The sequence below is a fragment of the Hypanus sabinus genome, chromosome 14 (genome assembly GCF_030144855.1).
Source record: "Hypanus sabinus isolate sHypSab1 chromosome 14, sHypSab1.hap1, whole genome shotgun sequence".
Lineage (NCBI taxonomy): Eukaryota > Metazoa > Chordata > Chondrichthyes > Myliobatiformes > Dasyatidae > Hypanus > Hypanus sabinus.
The window spans coordinates 6,798,877-6,821,907 of NC_082719.1; the positions used below are offsets into that span (position 1 = coordinate 6,798,877).

The 23,031-nt window shown below is 40.6% G+C and overlaps 1 protein-coding gene across 3 annotated transcripts in view; it reads right to left on the reverse strand.

The window, feature by feature from the left end:
- Positions 1–23,031, reverse strand: part of fras1 (Fraser extracellular matrix complex subunit 1) — a 518,960-nt gene that overhangs the window by 14,765 nt on the left and 481,164 nt on the right. For all 3 annotated transcript variants that reach the window (XM_059988734.1, XM_059988733.1, XM_059988732.1), the window contains 5 exons: positions 17,283–17,515; positions 8,110–8,270; positions 4,672–4,886; positions 3,463–3,613; positions 3,271–3,378 (listed from right to left, as the gene is read on the reverse strand). In XM_059988734.1, coding sequence (XP_059844717.1) covers positions 3,271–3,378; positions 3,463–3,613; positions 4,672–4,886; positions 8,110–8,270; positions 17,283–17,515 — 868 coding nt within the window. The remainder of the gene's footprint in view (positions 1–3,270; positions 3,379–3,462; positions 3,614–4,671; positions 4,887–8,109; positions 8,271–17,282; positions 17,516–23,031) is intronic.

Genomic DNA, 23,031 nt, shown 5'->3' on the forward strand with positions numbered 1-23,031 from the left:
TCCATGGCCTCCTCTACCATCAAGATGAAGCCACACTCAGGTTGGAGGAACAACACCTTATATACCGGCTGGGTAGCCTCCAACCTGATGGCATGAACATTGACTTCTCTAACTTCTGTTAATGCCCCTCCTTCCCTTCTTACCCCATCCCTGACATATTTAGTTGTTTTTTCCCTTTTTTTTCTCTCTTTCTGCCCATCACACTGCCTGCTCTCCATCTCCCTCTGCTGCTCCCCTCCCCCTTTCTTTCTCCCTAGGCCTCCCGTCCCATGATCCTTTCCCTTCTCTAGCTCTGTATCACTTTCACCAATCACCTTTCCAGCTCTTAGCTTCATCCCACCCCCTCCGGTCTTCTCCTATCATTTCACATTTCCCCGTCTCCCCACTACTTTCAAATCTCTTACTATCTTTCCTTTCAGTTAGTCCCAATGAAGGGTCTCGGCCTGAAATGTCGACAGCGCTTATCCTGAAAGATGCTGCCTGACCTGCTGCATTCCATCAGCATTTTGTGTGTGTTGCCTGAATTTCCAGCATCTGCAGATTTCCTTGTGTTTGTCCAACAATATGTGTACATTTCTAATGTGGTCAATGGATGAACATCCATTCAACCAGTGGAGTTTTCAGCAGACTTCATAGTTTAACCAAAGTTATTCCTTTATTATTTAAAATCTTATTCTATTTATGATGGGCCTTCCCCTTTTTTAAAAGCAAAAACTTATCATCTTTCTCCTTTCACTGGCTAACTCGCACTTTCCATTTTAGATGTGGGAGGAGTATTTTTTTTAAATAAGAGATTTCATTGTTTGGAATTCAGCTGCAGGGCCAGTTTGGCAGGACCCGATGAAAAGCCTAGATTCAGAAGACTGACAGGATTTCATGCCAATGCTTGCTGTATCCAAATCAGAAAGAACTCTTTGCAGAGTGCTCAGAGTAATTACACATGCTTGAAAGTAAAATGTGACACAAGGGAAATGTTGACTGGAACTTATCAATGCCTCTTTTAGTGCGCCATGCACAGCACAGAAGGGTGATTATTTTCAATGGCAGGATTGCTGCCCAAGCTCCATTGAGGCAAGGCCTCTATCTGCTGGTCAGAAGCCTGCTGTGCCTCTGTCCTCGTTTTCTGGGCCTGGGCCAACTGAGAGAATGAGGCAGCCTCTTGGCGCCAATGTTGCTCTTTTCTCAGAATCTAGCTCGGTGGGGAAGAGCAATGAAGTGCCTCTTGAAAAGTCTGGTCAACAGTGTCAGTTAATGGAGGGGGCAGATGGGTGCGCAGGGCTCCTGGGAAACTTCAGCTTAATGAATTGGTGGCAAGAAGTATTTCTTTGAAGCCGGTAGAGCTAATTATGTTAAAGAGACTAAACAGACAGCATGACACCCCGATGGAAAACTAATCTTATCACCTCTTCTCCTGGCAAAAGTCAACAGAGGCAGAGTATTATGCAATGGAAGGGAAGCGGCAAGCCATATGTAATTGCCACCATTTAGATGAGGTTAACGGAGGAGGAAGAGAAAGCAGTCATCTCCCACACACCAACTTCTTCAGACCCTCACCCAAAAATAAACTTTAAGAAGGTTGCAATCACTTTTAAGAGCAGAGATTCCACTGATGAATATCCCGGGAGTTTTATAAACAAGAGCTCAGGGAGTTGGACTAGGGTCGTGGACAGAAGATTAGCTAAAGAACAGAAGAGAGGGAGTGGGATTCAACGAAAAATGAAAATCCAAAATAATCAGAAAATTCAACAGGTCAGGCAGCATCTCTGGAAAGAGGAAGAGTTAACGTATCAAGATGAAAACCCTTGGGTGAAATATGATTAAAGAAAACATCTTGCAGTGTGACAATCGGTTACTACAAGGAATACTGCTTTGACCCTAGTGACAAGATATAGGACCTAGCGTAACACATCCAGTGTTTGTCAATATGGAAAAGTAAACCTGTAGGGATTACAAACAGACTCCATTAAGATATGGGTTTTGTGGTTAGATGCAAATGTAGTAAATAGAAGCTTAATACGGGGGAATGTGAATTTATGTGAATGTGAAGATATTTCAAACTGCGGGAAGGGTAAGTGTTCGTGGCCAGATTGATATGGATGTCATTGTTCATGAACCATAGAATTATCAAAGCAAATTGAATACTGGCCTGAGTCAGAATAAAGTGGTAATAATTTATTTCAAGAGTATTGAAGACTTGCTGCAGTTTTGAGTGTTTGTAATTCTCTAACCTCCAAACCTTAGGCTGCTCAGTCATTGAGTATTGTCAACATTGAGATTGATAGGTTTATTCTGTATTGAAAAAGGAATCAAGGGATATGATTTTCGTTTGAAGCAGAGCCAAGTTCAAGGATAATCTAACTGGAACCTCACACCAAAAGAATGAAGTAATTTTTTGACAAATTTACAATATTAGCCCATCATTAGTATCTTAGCACCAAAACTATTACACACAAGTGTGATAACTGAAAAGTCAGCACATTTGGTACAAATAAATTCCAAACTGTACTTCAAGGCAAGGATTTATCAGTGTTGAAGAATCACACTCTAAATCTGCTACTTTTATTGTTCGAGGTGATTCTAGATTACAGTCCCTCTGTGAACAGAATTCTAGTGTAGGAATTTCTCTGCTCTACGTGACATATGGTTCCATGTTAAGCCATTAGTATTCACGGTGGAACCAGAAAGGCATTGCTGGAAGTTGTGACCCAAAGTATTTGAAACTCCCATGATCATTGTTATCTGTTCATTACAAACAGTTTTTATACATGCAAGGAGAAATCTCTCAAATTCTAGTTAGTAGCCCTGTACTTTCTGAACTGTGGGACCCCAACCATGTAAACACTACCAGCCATCCCCTGCCGGTCCTTTTACTTAAATCACTTCTGTCTCCCAAAATTTTGTCCCAGCCGCCAGTTTCCCTGTCCTATAACTTTCTAGTCCCCCTGCTCCTGATTGCAACCCCAAAGCTTGCTTCCAAATCAAAAGAACACTTACTGAATACTAAGGTTCTTGCCTATTTGGGTGTACATTGGAGCCATGCCTGCAGAATGTACAGCTGACAATCAACAACCAAAACAATTGTTGGCCCTTACTTTTTTACTATTCTAAAAACCTCAATGGATGTTCTAAACCCTCTTGGCATTAAAGTCAATAATACTTACACAATAAATGCTAATATGTATGTTATTATTGTAAATTGATTTATGGAGTATACGTTTCTATTGCATGTATTTCTTTTGTCTTTCCTCATTTTCATGTCCTTCAAAGTACCTCTAAATTTTGCATGGGTCTTGAATTCAATGACAAGACGACCATCTTCTCTTATGTAAATCCGTATTATCTGAAGCTGTGCTGACAACACACTGTCGGTCTGAATTCCTGTACAAAAAAAAAGTGAAGAAAAGCTTCAGATGAATGAAAATAAATGAAACAGAACAATTTTTTGTGGCTTTTCTGATCTACCTGTTCTCCACAGAACAGTATCGTAAAAGAATGAGAACTCCATCTCAGTGTGATGCTCCAGTGAAGCCCAGCCTCTTGGTGCTGTAACGTAAATATAAGACACATACAGAGGCACTGACACGGTCAGAAATGATTGGGCAGAGTCTCGAACCTGCAAATGTTAGGATAATAAAGAATGGTGTCAGAATAAAAACCCTTTGAAGAGCAAGTTTCTTGGCTTAAAAATGTCATATTCTATACAGTTTACCATAAACACAACACAATCCATTTACCCCTCAACGAAACGATACTACAAAGTCTTTGCTTTCTCTCACCTCCACCTGCATAAATTCAGACCAATGTGGACATCACAAAATAACAGTGTGTAAATTGACTGGACAGACGAAAATGAGAAGATAGTTTGAATGTAATGAGCAGTATTTCAGCTTTGGATGAGAAAGTTCTTTCCGGAGAAAGATTTTCAACTGTAATATCTTTATCTTCTTTGAAGCATACTCACTCTTTACTTTTCAAACACAAGTATAGAAAGTCTGATATTAGCTCTGCCACCTGTTGAATTCAATGGATTCATTAAATTGATGACAGTCAATATCATCATTTTACATTAGCTTCTAAAATCAATATCAATCAATTTGTGTTAAATTCAACCACATAATTTAGGTTAGTATAATTACCTCAAAACAAAAATTCAAAGGTCCAGTCCAAAGAACAGCACTGTATTTCCCAACATCCAGGTCATTGTTTCCTCGCCCCCCCCCCCCCCCCAACTATGACTGCCTAACTCAGAAATATCATTCATTTAATTTGCTGTTTGCATGGTTTTATCTGTACAAGTTATCTCTCATCTTTGTTTACACGATAGTCATTCAAAGCTATTTAAGTGAATGCAAATTGCTTTGAGAAGACCTCAACAAGTGATCAGAAATCTTTTACTGACAGTTTTAAAGTTTAAAAAGGTTAATGATCTTAAACATTTCACATTGCAATTGTGCGAGATACCAGCACAGAAACTAGGTATGTCTTATAAACTATAATGCCATTCTCCCTTCCAACTATAAAATTGGGTGAAATTTAATGGAAATTTAATTTAATTGGAGATTGAAAGCAATTTGCTTAAAAGTTTGGACTCTTATACTAGGTAAATGATGACCAAATTTAAAATAAGAATAAACATCTCACCAATTTTTTCATTTTTCTTTTAATAATCACCTGGAAGTCAGCTGTCACGGAGCCACCACAGACATCAATAAGTTCTGTCATATCATAGTAGGCGTCGAATGTCCAGATGCAGCTCTTTAGGTTCAGGTGTTTATACAGCTGAATGGTTTTGGGTTCTCTTACATTCGGGTCAAACTGGAATGGCCGATCATATCCAGGCCCAAAGGTGATGGAGTCATAGATGACATAATCTAGAAATCCAGAGTCTGCAAAACACACCACTTACTTAATGTTCAAAGATCAATGTAAAATTAATTATCAGAGTGCAGCTATATACATACAATCTTTTTCTGCAGGAATACTTAGCTAATCTATAGAGCACAACTGTAAACATCATGTACTGTAAACAAACTGAGTAAATGCAGATATAAATAAATAGCAATAAATGATGAGCATGAAATGCCAATGTAACAGAGTCCTTAAATAAGCATAGCTATCTCCTTTTGTTCGAGAGCCTGATGGTTGAGGGGCAGTAACTGTTCTTGAACCTGGTGGTGCGAGTCCTGAGGCTCTTGTACCTTCTACCTAATTGCAGCAGTGAGAAAAGAGCATGGCCTGGTTGTGAGGATCTTTGATGTTGGATGCTGCTTTTCTATAGCAATGTTTCATGTAGATGTGCTCAACGGTTGGGAGGGTTTTACCCGTGATGTACTGGGCCGAATTCAGTACCTTTTGTAGGATTTTCCAGTCAAAGGCATTGGTGTTCCCATAACAGGTTATACAGTCAGTTAGCACACTTTACACCACACATCTACAGAAGATTCCCAAGGTCTTCGATGACATGCTCAGCTTCTGTAGACTCCTGAGGAATCAGAGGCCCTGTTGTGCTTTCTTCACAACAATATTTATATGATGGGTCTAGTGCATATTCTCTGAGATAGTGACACCCAGGAATTTAAAGTTACTGACCCTCTCCATCTCTGATCCTCTGATGATTACTGGCTCATGGACCTCTGGTTTCTCTCCCCTGAAGTCTACAATCAGTTCCTTGGACTCATTGACATTGAGTGACAGGTTTCAATCTCCCTCCTGCATGCTGATTCATCTCCTCCTTTGATCCAGCCCACAACAGTGGTGTCATCAGCAAACTTGCACATGGTGATGGAGCTGTACTTAGCCACACAGTCATAGGTGTAAAGCGAGTAGAGCAGGGGCTAAGCACACATTCCTGTGGTGCTCCTGTGGTGATGGAAATTCTGGAGATGTTGTTGCCAATCCAAACCAACTGGGATCTACAAGTGAGGAAATCCAGGATCCATTTGCGCAAGGGGGTATTGAGGCCAATATTTTGGAGTTTACTGATTAGTTTTGAGGGAATGATGGTGTTAAATGCTGAGCTGTAATTGATAAAGAGCACCCTGATATATGTAACTTTGCTGCCCAGATATTCCAGGGTTGTGTGAATAGCCAGCAAGATGGCATCTGCTGCAGACCTATTGCTTCAGTATGTGAATTGGAGTGGATCCGATTCGCCACTGACAGGAGCTGATATGCTTCCACATCAGCCTCTGAAAACACTTCATCACTGTGGACATAAGAGCCACTGGGCAATAGTCATTTAGGCAGGGTAACCGCACTCTTCTTGGGCACAGTATGATTGAAGCTTCTGTTCTTTCAACTTGCTCAGTTAACTACAGAAATATTTCACCTGATTAATCTCACAACATCATTATTTATTTTAAGTGCACAAGCAAAAAGTAGAAGTAAAATTTGAATTTTAGGATGCAGTCAGCCTTATAAACGGAATGCTTGAGAGGTGACTAAACTTACAAAATATGGATAGAATCCAGATATGGTAAAATCATGGCAGCATTAGCACAAATATGGTTAAAATGTTTAACATTTTGTTAAAATTGCTACTTCCATTTAGCAGATATTCCTATACAGTAGTTTCTGATTAATTAGGGCAGCTGCTTATTTGGGACAACTCTTAAAGAATAGAGAAATAATAGAGAAAATTACTGGGGTTCCCTTTGTTTATCTGAGACACTATGCCACTTAAGTGGGGGAGGACAACGTTGCTGAACAGTTTCTAACTAGCGTCAGTCATGTGCATTTGTGTGGGCATTAGACACCACGCTGTGCTTTTAAAAAGAGTAGGCTGCATGTGTACGTGTTCAAAAAGCAATGATTTTCATTACTGATAGTTGGCAAGAAATAAGGAGCAGGACCATTCAGAACTGTTTTGCTCTTTGCTGTTTCAAGCATTCAAGTTTAGAGATGCCTGAAATGCCCAGGCATGAAAATGAAACGATTTCACTACTTCAAGTTAGGAACTACAAAGAATTTGAAAGTATTGAAAATCATCTTCAATTAAAATGAGGATTTGAGAACGCAATCATCAGAAGCATTGTATGAAGGCAGTCCATTATCTGCACTAATTCTGTTCATTTACAGTCAATCAAAAGAACACAGAAATGTACATTGGCTGAATTTCTTGATCGATAACTATTAATACAGTTTTATAGTACTGTAGTAGTATTGGTAGTGTTCTAACGTGTTCTGTATTTCATTGAAATGCATAATTTGTTACTCAGTTTGTCTTTTGTTTATACTAGCCCTGATGTATCCCAATTAATCGGAGTACACTGTACTTTGTATGATTTAGCTTGTATACAGTGACAGCCATTAAAATAAGCGTGAAAAAGGACTAACCAGAGGTATTGATCTCATTGTTGAAAATTGCTCATTCTGTGGTTTCAAGGGTAACAAAAGAACTATTAATAGTTGTGAACACTTCCTTCCTATGTATACTGTATGTGGAACATGTTTTAAAACTAGGGCAGCAGAGCCCTATAAAATTGACAATCGTAAAGCAAACAGTTATCAACAAATTTGAAACTTTCAATGCATGGAATTTGGGCACAGTTTTCAACAGGAGATTCTTGAAAAGCCGAAGATTCATCACCTCTCTATTCATAATAGAATCACAAATGTGTAAAAGTCAATACAAACACTTCTTTGTCTCAGGTTTAATTATTCATTGGTTTAGTGGAATGTCAGAAACATACGAACCAAACTATTGCAATATTCTTTTGTTCTTTTCCTGATGCATCTTTACATGGATAAATTGGAAAACTGTGTCTACATAAATGAAGGCAAAAATCATAGCATCGCATATAGCAATCGAATCACAACTTGAATCAATTTTTGACATGCAATTCCTCCTATAAATAGTAATTTTTGTGAATGAAATGTCACAAGGCCTCTTGTCCTGTGTTCATGATGAATTTCTTTTGCTTAAGTTAATGCAGGATCTCTTTGAATTGATGCATAGCTCACACTTCTGGTAACCGTGGGAACATATTAGAATTTTAAAGTGATAGGACATGTGCATTGTGATTTTTGACTCTCAGTTAAATTATCATGAGGGCAGCAGGAGCTGCTCTATGACAGGTTGGGCTCATCTGAATTTCCTCACAGTTCTACCTGTAATACTCCTGAGGTCCTTGAGTGTAACCAGGTTGGAACAGATGTGCTGGTGCCTGTATATGGATTCCGATAAGAGGAAGTGAAGGTTATGCAGTGGCATGGTGGATACCAGAGGCAGCATACCATCTTGGTGAGGAATCTGCACCGAGATGTGGATTCTGAACAGAAAAGAAAGGTTAAAGTCATTGTTATATGCGCAAGTACATGTACAGTATGCACAGATGCAATGGAAAACTTACTTTCTGGAGCATGACAGGCACATTCCATCGTATACACAAAAGCAAATTAAACATAAATTATACACAATGTTTACTAGAAAGAACACAAAACAAAAACGTTCATTTCAGAGCAGTGCAAGTTTTTATATGAGTAACAAAATCAATACTACCTAAATTTGTTTTCATTGTTGCAATTACGTTGGTAAGTCATTAACGTAAAGGATAGTCTTAAACGTCTCTACAGTAACCAATGGCAATGCACTCCAGGCACTTTCCAGTCTCTAAAAATCCTACCTCTGGCATCTCCTGTAAAGTTTCCTGCATTAACCTTGAAAGGACGCCCTCAGAGTGGACAGCCAGTGCCCTTTTCCAAGGGCAACGATGGCTGGTACCCATCTATACCTCTTATCATCTTGTACATCTGTATTATGTTGCCCCTCAACCTCCTTTGCACCAAAGAAAAAAGCCCTAGCTGGCTCAACCTATTCTCATAAAACACGTTCTCTAATACAAGCAGCATCCCAGTAAATCTCCTCCGCACCCACTCCATAGCTTCTGTGTCCTTCATATAATAAGGCAACCAGAACTGACATAATATTCCAAGCGTGGACTAACAGTTTTACCTTGTGGCTTGTGAACTTAGCCCCCTGACTAATGAAGGCCAGCACACCATATGCTGAGTTCCTCTAGCATCTTGTGTTGCACCTTCTTAACCCATCAACTTTGAAGGATCTATGGATGTGGACTGCAAGATCTCTCTCTTCCTCCACACTGCTAAGAATCTGATATTACTCTTGTATTTTGCCTTCAAGATCAACTTTCTAAAGTGCATCACTTCATACTGTTTCAGATTGAACTCACACTACCACTTGACAGGCCAGCTCTGCATCTTGTCAATGTCCTACAACTTTCTACACTATCCACAATGCCATTAATTTTCATCTCACCTACAAACTTACTAACCCACCCTTTCACTTACTCATTGAAGTCATTATAAAAATCACAGAGCAGGCATCCCAGAATAGATCCCTGCAGAACACCACCAGCCACTGACCTCTAGGCAGAATATGCTCCATCTACTACAGCCTCTGCCTTCTGTGGGCAAGCCAATTTCATATTGGCACTGCCAAGTTTCCATGGATCCATTACCTCATGACTTTCTGGATGAACCTTCAATGGGGAACCTTGTCAAATACCTTACCAACTCCATTAAGACCACATCCACCACTGTAACCTTATTTATATGTCTTGTTGTCATACTTGAAAAAGTCAGTCAGGCTCGTGAGGCACAACCTGTCTCTCACAAAGTCATGGTGACCATCCCTAATCAGAATATGCTTCTCCATGTGCCCATCAATTTTGTCCCCAAGAATCCTCTCCACCAGTTTGCTCACCATTGACATAGTACTCATTGATCTACAGTTTCCAGGACTGTCCCTATCATCTTCCTTGAACATAGGAGCAACATTGCCCATTCTCTAATCCTCTGGTACTCTGCGGCAGGTGAGGATGCAAAAATCATCATCAGTGCCCCAACAATCTCTTCCCTCACTTCCCATAGTAACCTGGGGTATATACCATTTGACCGTGGGGAATTAGTATCTATTTGCATGTTTATCTAAAGCTCCAACACTGCCTCCTTCTTAACCTTGACATGCTCCAGCCTGTTCAATGCTAACTTCACAGTTGTCCAGATCCCTCTCACTGGTGAACACTGAAGCAAATATTCGTTAAGGACACCCGCTACCCCCTCTGTCACCAGGCACACATTTCCTCCTTTATCCCTGAGCAGTCCTCCCTCAGTGGAGTCATCTTCCTGTTCTTCATGTACATGTTTGTTCTTTCCTTTCTTCCCTCATTCTTCAACCTGCAGTGTCACCAACTCTTTCTGCAGGCTTCTCTGAAAATCTGGTGAAAATTAGATCCTCGATTTTTCAACTTCTACTTAACTTGATTGAACATGAAATAATGACCTATTGAACAAAAAGACAGTTTTTATAAAATGCTGATATGTCTACACATCATATCATCACTGCTTGGTCACAGGTGGCTGAAGGAAAAGGATATCTGAAGAACAAGTCCTTAATACTAGACACAAAGCCCATAGTTAACTGATTCCTGCCTTCTTATTAATTTCAGTTAGTTGCACCAGGCACATCAAGCCACTGTAAACATATAATCAATGCTGAAGCCACAAAATCCTCCAAAATCATGTGAAGGGTAAGTAAACCACATCAGTGTCCTTTCTCTGGCCAACATCCCCAGTATTGAGCCCTTGGTTGCACAACTTGTTACTCTGGTCAGGCAACACTGTTCACATGCCTGACATCAGACTCTCAAATCAGACCCGCTCAATCTTAACTCTGTCTTGAGAAGAGATCACCAGGCAGAAAGAAGAAGTTTTGAGAGCATGTACAAAAGTTCCCTGTGAAAATGCAACACCTGCACTGGCTCAGGGAAACCTCTAGTCCAGTATTAGTCATTTAGGATGGCACTGAGAACCTCAAGTCCATGCGTAGGGAGCAGAGACCAGTCAGGAGCTGAAACAAACCCACCCACCCACTCCCCTATCGAGTAACTCCTACACTTCCGTAGAACAGTCACAATAGTCACAGCGGATGCAACTACAATGGAGGCAAGACATCTATGATCATAAGGAATTATCCAAAAATGAAGAATATTGCTGATACCCAATATTAACAATATTAATTTTAGGATAGGGTGCACTTCTATCATCCTGGCATCAGAAAACCATTCTGCCCAAATATCTACAGGAACAACACCTCTTCTCCTTCTTGCAAAACTGCCATTACAAAAAATTCTGTTCCGATGGTTTCATTACAATACACACTCTTCATGTTTAATTGAAGCTAAAGCTTAAGTATACTCTAATTAAAAGAAATTGATCTAATTACGGAATGGCTTCACTGTAGAGTTTGGCTGTCCTTAAAGTGCAGTCAGCCACTCTTCTTCTTTGCAAGGTGAACATATGGACAAAATGTAAAATTTACTAATTATAATAAGCAAACTGTACTCGGACCAAGTCACTACCCTGCAATTTGGACATTGTTGCAGTTGGTTCTTTATTCTCAACTGCTTTCCTTTTTGGTTGGCTGTCCATTCCAATATATTCTCTCCCCTTAAACATAGAAACATAGAAAACCTACAGCACAATACAGGCCCTCCGGCCCACAAAGTTGTGTCGAACATGTCCCTACCTTAGAAATTCCTAGGCTTACCCATAGCCCTCTATTTTTCTAAGCTCCATGTACCTATCCAAAAGTCTCTTAAAAGACCCTATCGTATCTGCCTCCACCACCGTTGTTGGCAGCCCATTCCATGCACTCACCACTCTCTGAGTAAAAAACTTACCCCTGACAGCTCCTCTGTACCTACTCCCCAGTACCTTAAACCTGTGTCCCTTTTATGACAACCATTTCAGCCCTGGGAAAAAGCCTCTGACTATCCACACGATCAATACCTCTCATAATCTTATACACCTCTAACAGTTCACCTCTCATCCTCCGTTGCTCCAAGGAGAAAAGGCTGAGTTCACTCAACGTATGCTCATAAGGCATGATCCCCAATCCAGGCAACATCCTTGTAAATCTCCTCTGCACCCTTTCTATGGTTTCCACATCCTTCCTGTAGTGAGGCGACCAGAACTGAGCACAGTACTGCAAGTGGGGTCTGACCAGGGTCCTATATAGTTGCAACATTATCTCTCATCTCCTAATTCCACGGTTGATGAAGGCCAATACACCATACACCTTCTTAACCACAGAGTCAAGCTGTGCAGCTGCTTTGAGCGTCCTGTGGACATGGACCCCAAGATCCCTCTGATCCTCCAAACTGCCAAGAGTCTTACCATTAATACTATATTTTGCCATCATATTTGACCTAACAAAATGAACCACCTCACACTTATCTGCGTTGAGCTCCATCTGGCACTTTTCAGCTCAGTTTTGCATCCTATCAATGTCCCACTGTAAATTCTGACAGCCCTCCACACTATCCACAACACCTCCAACATTTGTCATCAGCAAACTTACTAACCCATCCCTCCACTTCCTCATCCAGATCATTTATAAAAATCACGAAGGGGCCCAGAACAGATCCTTGACACACTCCACTGATGACCGACCTCCATGCAGAATATAACCTTTCTACAACCACTCTTTGCCTTCTGTGGGCAAGCCAGTTCTGGATCCACAAAGCAATGTCCCTTAGATCCCAATCCTCCTTACTTTCTCAATAATGCTTGCATGGGGGTACCTTATCAAATGCCTTGCTGAAATCCATACACACTACATCTACTGCTCTTCCTTCATCAATGTGTTTAGTCACATCCTCAGAAAATTCAATCAGGCTTGTAAGGCATGACCTACCTTGACAAAGCCATACTGACTATTCCTAATCATATTATGCCTCTCCAAATGTTCATAAATCCTGCCTCTCAGGATCTTCTCCATCAACTTACCAACCACTGAGATAAGACACACTGATCTATAATTTCCTGGGCTATCTCTACTCCCTTTCTTGAATAAAGGAACAACATTCGCAACCCTCCAATCCTCCGGAACCTCTCCCATCCATATTGATGATGCAAAAAAATCATCGCCAGGGGCTCAGCAATCTCCTCCCTCACTTCCCACTGTAGCCTGGGGTACATGTCATCCAGTCCCAGCAACTTATCCAACTTGATGCTTTCTAAAAGCTCCAGCACATCCTTTTTCTTAATATCTACATGCTCAAGCTTTTCAGTCTGCTGACAGTCATCACTACAATCACAAAGATCCTTTTCCATAGTGAATACTGAAGTCTCTGCTATTTTCTCCTGTTCCATACACACGTAAGGGGTTTCTTCATGTTACTGCATATGTTAATTAAAATGGCTTCTTTGTTATGTTAAAAGTTTGTAAAAATGCTTCTTTGTTATGTTAACTGGTGAGAGAGTGCTTTCTCTCACAGCTTGTTTGGGTTATAATTACTGGTAACGAGAATTGTATTAATTTGTTAACCAATTGGGATAGATGTTATTCTTTCTTGTGGGACTGTAAGCTAGTGTTGTGCGGACTTTTCGAGGAGTTGGAGGGGAGATTGAGAGGAAGACAGATGTGCTGGGAGTGCTCGGGTCGATCACTTCGGGTGGTCCTGAGCTACGAGTCGTGGGGTCGGAGCAGATCGCAGGGGAAGAAGGAAGGTCCCGAGCTCCAACTATGTGTGCATGAAGAAACTGAACTTTGATAGGTCTGGTGCCTTTTTTTTGTTTCTATTCATTCCTTTTTGTATTGTATCTTTATTAATCTCATGGTCCAAGTAAGAGTTATAAAGTGTAATTTGTAGAATGTACATTGTGTGTTGGCGGAAGATTGATGATTGAGGCCGTATCAGATGGCATTTCACAGCAAACGACTCAACCGTGAGACAAGGTTGTGTGGGGGATGGGGTCTCCCCTAGATGTGTACGAGCTGATATAGCTGAACGTTACACACACTTCCCCGCTATCACACTTGGTAGGTCCTAGTCTTTCACATCTTATCCTCTTGCTCTTCACATACTTGTAGAATTCCTTGGGGTTTTCCTTAATCCTGCCCTCCAATGCCTTCTCATGGCCCTTTCTGGCTCTCATAATTTCCTTCTTAAGCTCCTTCCTGTTTTCCTTATAATCTCCTAGATCTCTAACATTACCTAGCTCTCTGAACCTTTTGTGTAAGCTTTCTTTTCTTCTTGACTAGATTTATTACAGCCTTTGTACACCACGGTTCCTGTACCCCACCATAACTTCCCAGTCTCATTGGAACGTACCTATGCAGAACTCCACACAAACATCCCCTGAACATTTGCCACATTTCTTCCATACTTTTCCCTGAGAACATCTGTTTCCAATTTAAGCTTCCAAGTTCCGACCTGATAGCCTCATAATTCCCCTTACTCCAATTAAACACTTTTCTAACTTGTCGGTTCCTATCTCTCTCTAATGCTATTGTAAAGGAGATAGAATTATGATCACTATCTCCAAAAAGCTCTCCCACTGAGAGATCTGACACCTAACCAGGTTCATTTCCCAATACCAAATCAACTATAGCCTCTCCTCTTGTAGGCTTATCTATATATTGTGTCAAGAAACCTTCCTGAACACACCTCACAAACTCCACCCCATCTAAACCCCTTGCTCTAGGGAGATGCCAATCAATATTTGGGAAATTAAAATCTCCCATCAAAACAACTCTTATTATGACACCCTTCCAGGATCTGTTTCCTTATGTGCTCCTTGACATCCCTGTTACTACTGGGCGGCCTATAAAAAACACCCAGTAAAGTTATTGACCCCATTTCTGTTCCTAATCTCCACTCACAGAGACTCCATACACAATCCCTCCATGGCGTCCATCTTTTCTGCAGTCGTCACACTTGTAGCACAGGCTGAAACTCTCTGGTTTGGCATTTTGCTGTTAGCTCTAGTGCAGATTCATTCTAATTAACTAATTCAAGCTAAGATCTAAAAATAAATAAGATCTGTACTAGACTGTAGCTAATTAACCCATCAGGGCAACTTTTGCAATCACAACTGACAGTGTTTCCGACTCAAGGAAACCAGGTTGCAGACATTTCTCTGAAGTCTTGCGTAACCTGGGGTGATTCAATACATAAAAAGAACAGTTCTCTTTCTCAGAGGAAGAAAATCAAGGAGCAATTTGTGTGGTGTGGCATTTGCTGCAATCTGTCAGCAGTCACCTGCAATTTCTGCAATCTATGCCCTTCTCTTCACGCACCCTCTCCTTCTTTGACCTATTATACACTCCCACTCTTCCCTGAAGAATCTGCTCCTGGATTCATCATCCCAAATGGCTTTCAGTCTATCCTTTTTTCTCTGTATTATCACTGATTTCACATTGCATCTATCCCAATATCCTCCATTTCCACTCCCCACTCATTGAAAGAGTACCCCAGCAGCTAAATGCTGGAGAACACAATCCCTATTCGTTGTAATTTATTCATTCATTGAGATACTGCATGGAACAAGCTCTTCTGGCTCTTTGAGCAATCCCCAATTTAATCCTAGCCTAAATCCTGGGACAATTTACAGTGACCAATTAACCTACAAACCGTCACTTCTTTGGACTGCAGGAGGAAACCAGAGCACCCGGAGGAAACTCACAGAGAGAAGGTACAAACTCCTTACTGGTAGTGGTGGGAGATAAAGCCTGGTCACCTGCATCGTAAAGTATTGTGCTAACCTCTACATGACCATGCCACCTGCACTGGGAGGTGTCTGGGCTGCCCCAATGTCTACTTTAAGCACAAAAGAAGCAACAAACTAGCACTAAATATTCCTGGTTCTACCCAGACTGTTGACAGTATTTGTATTCTGGAGATCAGAGCACCATTTTGTGTCAGTATCAAAGGTTCATTTATTATCAAAGTACGTATCCAGAGACATCTGACATTTGTCTTCTCCAGACAGCCACCAAACAAGAACATGAAAGTCATTCAGAGAGAAACATCAAACCCAGCCACCACACAAAAAAGAACGACATCCTGATCATCAGCCCCAAACACCCCTTCCCCTGCACAAAACCGAAGAATATTGGCCCCAAACCCCGCTGCTCCTGCACAAAATGGAACAAGAACATCAACCCCCAGACCCCCTATGCTCACACAACAAAATGAAAAGAAATGGGTGATAAACACAGAATATAGAAACCACAAGTCTAAGGAAGTCCACAGTCCAATCCATAAAGCAGAACCATGATAACATCTTCCTTCATCAATGAAGGCACCACATGAGCCAAGAAGCAGGCATGTGATGTTGAGGCTGTATAAGGCACTCGTGAGACCATACTTGGAGTATTGTGTGCGGTTTTGGGCTCCTTATTTTAGAAAGCATAAACTGCTATTGGAGAGAGTTCAGAGAAGATTCGTGAGAATGATTCCAGGAATGAAAGGGTCACTGTTTGAAGAACGTCTGGCAGCTCTTGGGCTGTATTCCTAGAGTTCAGGAGAATGAGGGGGCATCTCATTGAAACATTCCAAATGTTAAAAGGCCTGAACAGATTAGATATGGTGAAGTTATTTCCCATGGTAAGGGAGTCTAGGACAACAACGTCCATTTAGAACAGAGATGCGGAAAAATTACTTCAGTCAGAGGGTGGTAAATCTGTGGAATTTGTTGCCACGAGCGGCTGTGGAGGCCAAGTCATTGGGTGCATTTAAGGCAGAGGTAGATAGGTTCTTGATTAGCCAGGGCATCAAAGGGTATGGGGTGGGCAGGGGAGTGGGAATGACTGGAAGAATTGGATCAGCCCATGATAGAATGGCGGAGCAGACTCAATGGGTCGAATGCTGCTACATGTAATGGTCTTATGGCCTAGTTGCCTGCCACAGTGAGCCAGATGGTTATGGGCCACTCATAGACTCCTTCTCAGTAGTGATCAAAAGGCGGGAAGTCTCACTCATCTTTGCATTTACCTCAACGTCTCAATCTCAACACCACTTAAATCGGCAAAATAGAATCTAACATTGGCACGTGCCCTGTCTCAAAGTTTCTTGGGCACAGTGAAATGCTGGATCAATCGATCTCCAGACTGAAAATCATAGGATCTAACTGTTCCAGAAACATTTAAGATGAAAGACAGATGCAAAAGAAGTAAAATAGACATTTTTGTGGACTATCTGGAAGATGTCAACTGTGGTATGCTGGCACCATTTTGACCAGTATGGATGGAAATCTGCAGTGCATGCCTTACAGTGTCATTCGATGCAAGCCTAATGCATGCAAGAGTGTGGCCTGCCCGCAGAAATACCCAAAATTTCCGGAATGAGCTGATTTTCCCCAGGAACGGTGAGCATTTGTGTTCACATTTCTGCAACATATGATCACGATCTTTTTTGTACAAATCTGAAGCCTGCCATCATAATAATGATAGTGACCTTCTATCTGCACAATACCTGTTGGGATGTTCCTTGTGCTTGACATCCAAGTACTTCAGGGTTGCTATAAAGGATTGGGCCTGGAATCCCCTTGCTGTCCCTGCCACCACAGGTGTGTGGCATATTGAATTGTCCGTTCCTATGGTAACAATATTGCTCCTCAGTGGTGTTCCCACATGGCCAGCCTTGTCCACTGCTTTAGCAACACAACGGACATGGAATCGACGGCTGAAGTAGATACTATCAAGGACCTAAAGCAAGAGATTAAATGAAGAGTCACTAGTGTTCTCCTCAGCAGAACATTGCAAAGGCTGGAAACAAGAAATAAAAACAAAAGCAAAAAATTTTGCGAATACTAGAAAGTCAAGCAGCACCTGAGCAGAGGGGAATGTTTCGGGTTTATGATCTTGCTCCAGAGTATATTTCTGATAAAATACTGCCTGAAGTGTTGTTATTACTTTCCCTTTGTTGAGGCTGCCTATTTTAGCATTTGCTGTTTTAATTTCAGAATTTTAGAAAAGCTTTGTTACCAAGATTGAATAAATCTCAACACGAAGGGCAAAATCCTAGCATGTTGGCAGCAAGGGAAGTATTTAATTTAAAAGGCATATATACTCCTGTACTGAGGAAAGGATGGAGGTACACAATAAATCTGAAACAACCAAACAAATTTTGCTTGAGTTTAATACAATCATCAATGCACAGTTCCTCCAGCAAAGATCACCTTAACAATATTCAACCAGAGGGAAGTGGTTTTGTTTACTGAATCTGAATTTTCTTTTTGACTAATCTATTCAATTCTCAGATATTTAATTAACAGAAAAGTTATGTCATAGTTTGCAGGTTCAGGAACCGTATTTAGATTGTTAAAATGCTGGTTATATTTGCTAATAATAAATATAACAAGCAAAATTGACAACACAATAAATGTAGTTGATATACAATTGATTAATTACATTAACTAAGAAAACTTGATAAGCACTAAGAAATGAATCCTGCCACCACCGAACCATCTCTCTCATCACGTTTTAACAGTCAAAACAGCATACACACTGTTAACAATCCCTTTGAATTTTTCATTTCTGAAGAGATTTAAACAGAATCAGGTATAAATCCAAAGAGACAAAACTCCAGAGTTTTCTAACTCCCTTTCCTAGTCCCTACAGATACAAGTTTGTCTGCCAATCAGGTGTTCCATTTTACATCAATCAGCTGGTGCCAAAATGCCTGGGGCTAGACTGGTCAAAGTGCATCTATCCCTGTGCAGTACTTTCATAACCATACATCCGTTCAACTATCTTTATGCTTTAATTAACATTGCATTAATCATCTATGATGACAAGCTTGCCTACATATCTACTTGATTGGGCAGGGTATTCTTTTAATGCCCGATTTTGCTTGAAGCATACTAATTTTGCAATGATTTCCTTTTAATCTGTGACTGGAAATTTAAATCTCTGTAACACTTCAATTTAAAAAAAAATTCTTTTCCATTCAAACTTAGTAGCTTCCCTGTGTAGCTTAGTAGCTTTCCACTTCAGCCCCAATCCAACAAACAGACAAAAAGTCTTCTGCATAAACTCTTCAATTCCATTCTAGCTTCTATCAATCTTTACTCCATTTTTGATGGCAATGAGGAAATGGAACTTTTAGGCTCAAATTTGGGTATGGTAGAAACCACTTAAAAGATGTAACTTTGTCATATACTCGTTAATTATATATAAAACCTACATCGAAAATAGCATGAATTGTTATTGCAGGATTTATCATAATTGGATCTAGAATATAATAGTTTTCAGAAAGCTTGAGAAAGGATATAATCCATGGCATCACTGGTCTGAATTACAACAGAGCATTCAAGTTCACCTCACAATCACTGGTATGCTGGTTCTAGAATACAAAATACAAGTCTCCTTTCTTGAGTGGCTCCCTGTAACATGAGTGGAATTAACAGTCCTGTTGTATCCCAATTATTCTTGTGTGGAATTCCACATCTCTACTCAAGTTAAAAAAGAAACCTCATTTAACACTAAATTTTCAAGTTGGCTCAGAGACTGTGATGGTTACAGTTTACAATGGAGTGATGAGAATTGCTTTCCCGTGTTATTGGGTGGCATGGTAGTGTAGCAGTGCAGGTGACCTGGTTCAATTCCTGCCGCTGCCTGTAAGGAGTTTGTAATTTCTCCTGGTGCTCCAGTTTCCTTACCCACAGTCCAACGATGCACTGGTTGGTAGATTAACTGGTCACTGTAGCTTGATTAGGTTAGGATTAGGATCCCATGATTAGGTTAGGATTAAACCAGGGGATCACTGAGCAGTGTGGCTCAAAGGGCTGGTAGAGCCTATTCCATGGTACCTCAGTAAACAAATAAAATTAGAAACGATGACCAAAATGCAGCATGAAACATGATACACAGTGGGAAACAAAAGTATGTTCAGACTATGCAGGGGTATCTCTTTTATTCAAACATGGCATTTTGGTGTCATTAAAAGGCAATATTTATTGCCCATCTTTAACTGTCTTTGAGGCAACGGTGGTGATGAGTTAATTGCAGGCTTCTTTCCTAGCTTACATACCGCTGGGGCAATGCATCAGGGTGATGTCTGATTTGGAAGACAAATAGGAGGTGGGGATTTTCCCATCACACTACATCATTTTGTTCTGGAGTGGAGCTTATGAGTTTGTGAGATGCTGTTTCAGAAGCCTTGGTGAGTTTGCAATGCTTCTGTTGATGATCTCTATGAACTTGTCCTTACTGGATTCAGTAGCAGGAGAGTTTGCTGGATTTTGTTTTAAATGCAATACTGTATTACATGAAAGGTCAGTATATTTGCTTCTTACCACCTTACAGAAAATGAAATTGTTACTGTTTTTAATGCTGAGACAGCACACCTTGGCATGCAGTATGATGTCAAAGCAAGTGCAGTTCTATTTCTTGATCATTGCTGACAGTCACATTCAGACTTGGAGTTTCTTCATATTTTCTTTGTGGTGCTGCTTACATGGCTCTCCATTACCCAAGGCTGTGCATAAAATGACAAAGGAGTCATTTGAATTCCAAATCAACACATACAAAATGCTGGAGGAATTCGGCAGGAAAATAAACAGTCGACATTCTGGGTTGAGAAACTTCATTTCGGTCACTATGCAATCTAAGGTAATTTCCTCTTTCTCTCTCTGTAGCCACACCAGTCATTTCTGAATTTGTTTTCTAACTGGCCTCATCTGATTACTTTCCGATTCTCCTCTTTGTAACTACTTCCATTGACATATCACTCAAATCATCTCTGAAGCTTATTCCCATGGCAGTCCTACAATCACTCATTCAGAAGTATTTCTTTTACATTCCTTGCCATTTTCTCTGCAATTTAAAGTCAAAATGTCTTCTCTTTACCAATGCTGACAAAAGGACTGTTTCCTACATTTTCTTTCAAATTTCCAGCATCTGCTGTTTTGCTTTCAGTTTCACATCAGTAAATAGTCACACTTGTCTCTCAGTGGAGGAAGAACTGTAGATGAGATTCCCCCACATGTGTAGAGTTAACAAGTAATGACCAATTTCCTTCCGTTTTCTGGTGTAAATCAGGAAATAGCCCATTATGGCATTTGAAATTTTCTCCAAGTACATTCCTGTATATTTTTTGTGCAATTAAATTGCATAAACTAAATTAACACCTTCAACAGGTATTTGAAAAGAGCATCGAAAAGCAAAAACCGACAAAGGCTGTAAATTCACCATGAACACTTACAATGACGGAAATGCTTAGTGTGACAAACAACACTCGTGGAGAGGAGAACACTTAATATTTGAAATTGGTATAAATGTTCAACAGACAGAAAAAGTGAAAAAACAAGGGTGCATTCAGCTGCAGAGATGGGAGGGAAGAAGGCAGAGGGAGTGCCTGTGTTAGGTTAGAGGCAGGAGCTACGTCCACACTAGACTGGATAAATCCATAACCAAAGCTTTTTCTCTTCGTTTTGACCCTTCGTCTACACTAAAATGGCATTTTCTTCCCCTGAAAACTGCGCTTTTCTAAAACGCTCTCCAGGGTATGTAAATTTGAAAACGCCGATTGGGCAGAGTAGTGTGGACGGGGTAACCGGAGATTTTTAAAAATGCTGTTCAGAACTGATGGTGGCAGCAGCATGGCATTTCATTGTTTTCTTGAACGCAAACCCCCTCACAACCTAACAATTTCAGAACAGACGGCAATGAGACTGAAGCCAGAAGAGTTAGAAATGTACTCACCAGATACTTTGACCCATAACTTACTGAATAAATAAGTATACTTACTTTGCCCTGTTTTCTGTCCTTGCTTGTGTGAAGGTGGTTTACCTATTTATGCAAGTAACTCTCTGACAATAGATGTGTAACAGCCTAATGTAACATTGTATGGAATTAAAAGATAACACTGATGCAGACATGTTTTATACGTTTAACAAGGGGCTTTATTAATGCAACAGAGTTCGTCAGTTTTTCAATGTTCGTCGTCAGCCGGGTCAATCTGTCCATGAACTCCCTGTCAGTTGCCGCCGTACGCTCCAGTATTTGTTTTTTTAAAAGTTTTAAGTCTTCCTGCGCGAGAGCCAACAGCTGTCTGTCACTTGGCAATTTCCTTTTAAGTTTTTCTTGTCTGTAACTGCACAAACGCGCACTTTCACAGCGAGATTCGACACCAAACATGTTGCCTGTTTTTTGTAGCTGTGTCCTGCGCATGCCCAGTAGGAGGAGATTCGCCCAAATACCTGTCTTAATGTGGACAGAGGTATTTTCAAAAACGCCTGGTGTAGACGCCTATCGTTTTTATGCGAAACTGGCGTTTTCAAAATTATCTGGTCTAGTGTGGACATAGCCTGAGACTGCCTATTTGATGAAACACTCTCAGTGCCATTCAAGTGAGGGTGTTGAATGTATGCTGATCTCAGAGTTACACTTAATTCCCTTTGTCTTATAAATCTCCTCAACAAATCAACATTTTTCACTCCTCTTAGATGGCTTCTGCATTTCTATCACTAGTGCTACCCTGATTTCTACTCTGTCCCCTTGTTCTCCGTACCCCTCGACTATCTTCACAGCTTCCACATTGGTGTTCTCATGTTTCTAGTCCTGATTGAAGATCACTAGGTCAACAACCTGTAGCTTCAACTCGGGTTCTCTCGCCACAGATGTCAGCTGAAATGCTAAGCATCTCCAGTATTTCCTGTCTTTTTTTCATTGTAAAAATACTCCTAACATTTTTAAGCAACACAAGATGCTGGAGGAACTCAGCAGGCCAAGCAGCATCTATGGAAAAGAGTAAACAGTTGACATTTCAGGCCGAGATCCTTCATCAAGGCTGAGTCCACCCTTGCATTTTTAAGAATGGCAATGGGGCAGTTTAATAAGATAAATATTTTAATCAGCATTTCCAGGTTTTGAGTTTACAATAAGCCAGCTCATTTAAGTCTATATATTACATCATTTAAAAGTCTCATTGGTGTACCATTCAGTCTCTTAGCAAGCATTTAATGAGTAATCTTTTTAAAAGGTGCCTTTCTAGGGCCTGCTTCCTGCAAGGAATAAGACCAGTTTAAAAAGTCTTCTTGAATAGTACAACCACAAGAATCTCCTTTTCAGCAAGGGAGGCCTGATCTGGGCAACTGAAACTTAAGTTAGTGCTAAAGCTTTGGAACATATGATTGCAAGCGGTTTGGGGTACAAGTCATATTTAAAGTTTCCTTTCCCACTGCATATTTGGCATTACTAGTGGAACAAGCAGAAACTCC